Source organism: Oncorhynchus tshawytscha, linkage group LG28 (assembly GCF_018296145.1).
Source record: "Oncorhynchus tshawytscha isolate Ot180627B linkage group LG28, Otsh_v2.0, whole genome shotgun sequence".
In the NCBI taxonomy this organism is placed as follows: domain Eukaryota; kingdom Metazoa; phylum Chordata; class Actinopteri; order Salmoniformes; family Salmonidae; genus Oncorhynchus; species Oncorhynchus tshawytscha.
Genome location: NC_056456.1, coordinates 16,346,342 through 16,353,361, shown reverse-complemented (window position 1 = coordinate 16,353,361; position 7,020 = coordinate 16,346,342). Strand labels below are relative to the sequence as shown.

At 42.2% G+C, this 7,020-nt stretch overlaps 1 protein-coding gene across 1 annotated transcript in view; it reads right to left on the bottom strand.

The window, feature by feature from the left end:
* Nucleotides 1-767: 767 nt before the first annotated feature.
* Nucleotides 768-7,020, bottom strand: part of LOC112226826 (adhesion G protein-coupled receptor L2-like) — a 121,173-nt gene continuing 114,920 nt past the window's right edge. Inside the window, 1 exon segment of the mRNA XM_042308169.1 lies at nt 768-2,924. Within this exon segment, the coding sequence (XP_042164103.1) occupies nt 1,990-2,924 (935 nt within the window). The 3' untranslated portion in view covers nt 768-1,989.

Here is a 7,020-nt window from a genome sequence, read left to right as displayed (position 1 = left end):
CTGAGCTAGGAACACACAGGTAGATGGGGGGATTCAGACACAAAAATGACACCGCCACATCTTGTACCCGGGTTGTGTTGTTGGTGGTGTCAGAAAGGGGGATTTGATTGTGTGCCACTCAGATTTAACGGTTTACGATAAAGCTGCCTCTACGGACAAGACATGGTCCAAATGAACTGCGTGTCCGAGAGAGCCTGACTGTACTACTGTATGCATGGGTCCTGGTCATCAGCTTTTGGATTTCATCTGATTTATAAGCAAACGTGAAGCCAAGTTTCCCATATAATATAACAGACCTGTTCAATGTCTCCCGGCCCCGGGCCTGTTGGATCTGGATGGCTCTATGTAAACGCAGAGGCTGACATTCAAACACCGCGGCAGGGAGCCACGGTGGACTTAGCAGCTCAACTCTGCTCTGCCTTGGCCTCGGGCCTCCGCTTTGCTCTCCCTCTCTCTCCCCCCGCAGTCTGACAGAGAATTGGCATCTCACATCGTCTAATGAAGTGTATGTCACAGTTAAATGCTGAACTGAGCAGACGTACGTCGTCTACTAACAACAACTGGGTGGCCAGTTCGAACCAGGACCTACCTGCTTGCTGCAAGACCTTACTAGGCAATAACATTTGAATGAAAGTTATTGAGCAGGATAAATCTGATGACTCTCCCTTTGCCATTCCTCTCCATGGCTGCAGGTCTAAACAGAAGCTTTACAGTCATCATCATGAGCCATGTCTGGACTTGAAAGAAAGAATAGTCAGACATTTGCAAACAAGAAAAAGTCTCACATTTATTTGATATCAAACAAGAGTTGAATTTTTATATAAGCCGACAATGGGATCGTACAAAATGAACCTAAACAGTGCTGAAACAAGTCACACTTCCCAACCATTTTACCTTTCCAAATTTTCAATAACTGTTAATAAATTAATTAGTGTCAAAGGCTGAAATATGCTTGTAAAACTTGAAATATCACGTTGACACATATTTTTTGAAACCTGACAATTTCTTTCAAGTAAAATAAATTACACAACGACCAAATTCACGCCAAATCTGTGCTTGGCATGGTGTTAACACAAAATATTACTGGCAAAGCTCTTGATTCATGAAAGCAAAAAGCACTTCACAAATGAAGATGTAAGGTTTATTATGGGATTTTTTAAAAATAGAATTTTTTTATTCGATTTTTTTATGTTCAAACATACCACAATGAGTCAAGTGAGAGGAAAAAACAGATTTGAGCGACCTGCATCGAGAATAATCTTCTCAACATTGAAATGTTGTATAATTGGTTGCCATAACATTTTTTCATAATTTTTTTATTTTTTTTTTACACTTGTGGTACAGCAAAATATATTTTCTTTTAGCTATTACTCTGACAACAGTTAAATGTGCAATAGAGAAAATATAAGGCCTGAGTCTGAATTAGTGGTTCTTTGTTTGACAGTCCTCACTATTTAGTGGAATGACTCTAGAACATTCTAGAGTCCAGGACCCAACAGATACTCATCCTCGTTCATTCTGGAATCCCCTCCAGGAACACTTCACCAGTGTTCCAAAAGTTCTAAACCTGGAGTTCTAAACCATGTTTTTTTTCTCTTCTTCAATATAATACAAATGCAGGCTGGACAGGAATGGCGCCAGACAGACTTCTCTCTGACACTTGTAGTGGTCTATGCATTTACCTCTCTGAAGTCCCACAGCAGAGCAGAGCAGTTCAAGTCCACAGACAGACAGACGGTTTCAGAGGATATTTGTGTGTGTGACCGAGTTTATGTGTGAAAAAGTAATCCATCTCCTTCCTCCCTACCACTCACAAACATTTCACTTCCTGCTTCGATGGGTCATTACGAGTGCAGAGATGGAGGGCTGGGAGAATCGATGAGGGCTGGCAATAGTCTTGACATCAACCAAAGCCCACACACATACATATGTTCAAACCTGTGCAAAAACACCAGAGAAGTGCTTCCTCTCCTTCCTCCACCCATCTGCTCAGAGGCTGGTAATGAGCTGCATCTGTCCGTCCCGGGGGCCCACTCCCTCGGGTACACAGTCCTCAGCGCTGGGGGATACGATGCACCCATTGCTGGTGCCCCGGTTTATGTGGTAGTAGGACAGGGGCTGGGGCCCGTCGCCCAGCTCAGGCATGCTTTTATGGTACAGGTCCTCCCCCTCGCTCCTGGGGGAATGTGACAGGTTATCATCTTCATCGGGGGGGTAGGATGAGGCTGAGGGGGAGGCTGAGGGAGAGTCTCTCAAGTTGGGCATGCTGGTGTACAGGGAGTCCCTGTTGTTGTTGGGTGACTGGGAATCTCCGTCCCCTGTTGCCCCCACTGTCTCTGAGCCGTGGCACCCAGGGCCCTCCACAGCCCTCCTGGGGGCCTTGTGGGCGCTGTAGAGCAGGGAGTGAGTCCTCTGGGGCAGGAGTGGGGCCTCTAACGCCTCCTTATGGTGGGGATGCAGCAGCAACTCTAGGGTGGGGTGACCTCCACCTACTACCCCGACTATACTGCCTCTCTGGGGGGACGAAGCCTCAGCGTGGTCCACCACTACGGCATCATCTTCGCTGCTGCTTCCACCCCCACCACCCCTATCCTTGTCCACAGTCACCCTGGTTTGGAGAGGGGCCTGGTCCCTGTCCCTGCTATCCCTATGGGGGTTGTGGCCCTTGGGGGCCCCGCGGGGCCTCAGGTTGTTGTGCACCAGCTCAGAGATGATCATCTTCTCGAAGGCGGCGTCATCCAGGCTGAGGCCCCCCAGGTCCCCCGGGCCGTGGACCACGCCCCCGACCACGCCCACAATGTCCTCATAGTCGTCTTCCTGGTTGTCTTCCTGGTCACGCAGGGAGTAGCTGTTGTTAAAGTTTCCGTTGAGGGGTAGGGTATCCATGGCACTGATGTCCCTGCTGTGAGTCAGAGAATGCTGCCCTGCAACGAGAAGCACGATACCTGGATTAGATATCCCTGTTTTAAAGTTAAGAATCAATATCAAATCAATAATACAATACAATACAATACAGTTTGATACTGCTCAGGACACCTCACTGTTAAGTGTTTGTAACCTTTGCTATCTGGATATTTTACATTGATTTAAATCATATTTATATGTTCATAAAATATACAATTAAAGAGGTTCAAGTACAGTGAGTTCCAAGAGTATTGGGACGGTGACATTATTTATTGTTTTGGCTCTGTACTCCAGAACACTTGAATTTAAAATGATACAATGACTAAGGTGCAGACTGTCAGCTTTAATTGAAGGGTTTTTTCATTCATTTCAGGTGAAGCGTTTAGAAATGACAGCACTTTTTGTACATAGTCCCCCATTTAAGGGGACAAAATGTATTGGGACAAATTCACTTATGTGTATTAAAGTGGCCAAAAGTGTAGTATTTGGTCCCATATTCATAGCACGCAATGCCTCCATCAAGCTTGCGACTCTACAAACTTGTTGGATGCATCTGCTGTTTGTTTTGCTTGTGTCAGATTATTTTGTGCCCAATAGAAATGAATGGTAAATAATGTATTGTGACATTTTCGAGTCACTTTTATTGTAAATAAGAATATAATAAATTTCTAAAAACTTCTACATTAATGTGGAGGACACCATGATTACGGATAGTACTGAATGAATCATGAATAATAATGAGTGAGAAAATTACAGAGGCATAAATATCAATATATGGGGCGGCAGGGTAGCCTAGTGGTTAGAGCGTTGGAGTAGTAACCGGAAGGTTGCAAGTTCAAATCCCCGAGCTGACAAGGTACAAATCTGTCGTTCTGCCCCTGAACAGGCAGTTAACCCACTGTTCCTAGGCTGTCATTGAAAATAAGAATTTGTTCTTAACTGACTTGCCTAGTTAAATAAAGGTAATTTAAAAAAAATAATAACCCCCCCCCCCAAAAAAATGCTAACCTCCCCTGTTATTGTAATGGTGAGAGGTTTGCATGTCTTGGGGGTATGATCTTTGTGTAACTTTCTCACCATTATTCACAATTCATTCAGGACGATCCGTAACCATGGTAGCATCCGCATTAATGTAGACAACTTTAGAAAAACGTTCTATTCATATTTACGACAAAAGTGACTCCAAAACCACACAACACATGATTCACCATGCATTATTGTCGCTTACCCAACACTTTGACGCTTACTGTACTTCAAATTTGACCGTAACTGTAGTTTTTAACTGTCGTTTTCTATCATATGTGCCTCCATCTAGCATCATCATGTCTGAACATCATAGACAACACAGAAGATATCCTGAACAATAGTTCACAAATGAGAGAAGAGAAAAAGAAGGAAAAAAATGGAACATTACAGCAACACAACACACAGATAATGTAGCTAAGCCAGGTAACAACGACAATGCAAGATCAACATAACATCATAACACCGAAGTCATGAGAGGGAAAAAAAGCCGTGGGGGAGGTGGAGGTAAAAAAAAACAATGTGACAATGAATAAAACATTCATTCCACCCTTAAAAAAAGAAAGAAGGAGTAATGTCGAACAAAGGCCATCTCAAAGGCCATCTCAAGCACAGCCCAACACCACCACGACACACAGGCACGGTGCAAAGACTCACTTTACCACCACTCACATCAAGTGTGTCTGCTCAGGCTATCTTGCCTAAGAACTGCTGATATGCAAAAAAAAAAGTAAAACATATGCTTTTTTATTGCAGCTTAAAAAAAAAAAATCTAAAATTACTTGAAATAACACAAAAGAGGAACGAGGAGGAGGCTTCAAAAATCAGGCCTGGATTCAGTCGGTCTGTCTCAGATTTGGGTGCCCTCAAAAAGGGACTGATTTATTTGAGTACAACTCTCATTTTACAGATGAATTTGAAATCATTTGAAAACGTTTCAGAGAGCAAATCCTGTGAACAACTGAATCCAGGACTTGGCAGGTGGAGGGGTTTCAGCAGCAAGCAATCACAGCCTCTTAAAGTCTAAAATGGCAGGTACACTATCATATCTCTTACTTTCTCTCTCTGCTTAGAATGTGATTGGGGGTAATTTGATTTAACAGGTTTCTATCTATCTACTTCTCCCAGATGGGAAGGAACTACTTTGTACACAATAGACCACATTGATAACCTCTTGTGAAGACCAAAGACTGGCTAGAAGAAAGTCGTCAGAAGATGAAGAAGAGGGAGAATAAGAGGATGGAGGAAAAAAAAAGAAGGCAAAGATGTATTTTGCAGATGAGTTACTGCTTTGCTTCAAGCTCTGCAAAAAAGGGTGAGATTGAAGTTTTAGATTTCAGTTAAATGAGTCTGAATAGACCTGACTGGGAGGCGGAGGAATGCAATCGGAGCTGAGCTGTGACACACACTGCCGTGGAGATGAGGAGCATCTCTTCTCTCTCTTTGGTGGAGAGAAAAGAGTGTGAAAACAGACATCAAAGAATTTTGATAAAGAGTGGAAGGTGGGGAGACAGAGGGAGGGATGAAGTGTGAGGGCAAAGAAAGGGAGAATATGGACAAATTCGGAAATAGCGTGAAAAGCCCCATTGCAGGTTTTGCATTTGTTTATGTATGGGCAGTCATTTGAATGCAGACAGGTACGCAGTAAATTTGGCAGTTTTAAATCAACACTTAAAAGGAGTTCATTTTAAGCACTGTCTTAAGAGTATATAAGGTCCCACTCTACAGAGTGTAAAAGGTACTCTGATTAGAGTGTTGCATTTTGAGTGTTAATGCAACACACTTGCCAGTGTTATTCACATGTCAACGAGAATTAACACTCACAGTGAATAGAATTAACTCCCATTAGTGTTAAAGAAAAACACTGTTACAGTAAGTCATTTGGGGTGAATTATTTGGCTTAAACATTTTTATTTTTTATCGTTTGGACATAAAAGACTTTAAAGCAAATAAACTCCCAAGAGATTTTAATTTTGGACATCTGTTCCAAAGTATTCCCTGGCATTAGAGAGAGATTTACGTGATCGTATACAAATGTAAGCAAGGTTTGAAATGACTCTTGTTTTAGTCAAATATGATCTACGTTTGAGCTTCTTGCGGTCACTTTGTTCTATCTGTAATTATGTTCTGGTACCCTGACCATCCGCTCAAGAACAAATTGGCCCGCGGGTGAATCTAGTTTGATGATCCCTTGTGTAAAGCCAAGTTTGCATATTTCCCATGGTGCCTTTTCTTTGAGTGAATTGTAGAGTTATGCCCCATGACTGTATTTGTTAATGACATGGTTGTTGAATTCTTTCCCTTTAAAGGAATGTGGCTTTCACCTCGGTGAATGTTATTACAATTCAACCGTATGACAATACATTTGATGGCCTAGTTTGACCCTAACACAGTGGTGTTAGGAAACTCCTGGTTTACAGGCGACATCAGGACCGCAAGTCATTTATATTCACCGCAACCTGCATTCAGAATGACTGTCAGGGTTAGGAAACTTGACAGAAAATACTACCATTTAAACTGGAACAAACACTTCAGTAACGAGTGCAATAAATCTTACCAACTGATTGGATTGGTTAAGAAAATGTATATTATTTGTCTTTGTGTAGCACAAGATTAATCAATCATTTGATTGGGACAAAATTGGTTTGACTTTGGATAGCCTATTTCTACAATTTATAGTTAGTTTGAGGGGTTTAAATCATTGAACTTTGAAGATATTGGAATTTTAACATATTGTCCAATGTACATTGTGCAATTTACTGACGGTCCCTAACTAGCCCCATAGGGATATCCAAAGTCAACCCAAATGTACCACAGGCAGTTAGATAGGGTCGTGTGCTGCTTCACTACAAACTGATGATTACTTGTGCCGTCAGCTGTGGGCAAGATTAAAACAAACCCAACCTTCATTTACATGGTGCTGCAGTCACGACTACAAGTCTCACAAAACTCTGTTTTGGACTAGATTGCCTTTAGGACCTAAATGTATCCTATTGGCACTTTGTAGTCAATTTTGAGAATATAATACATGTTTCTGACTCATATTGATGCCACAGCCTGTTTTCTGAACGAGAAGTCAGTTTTTAGGGGCAG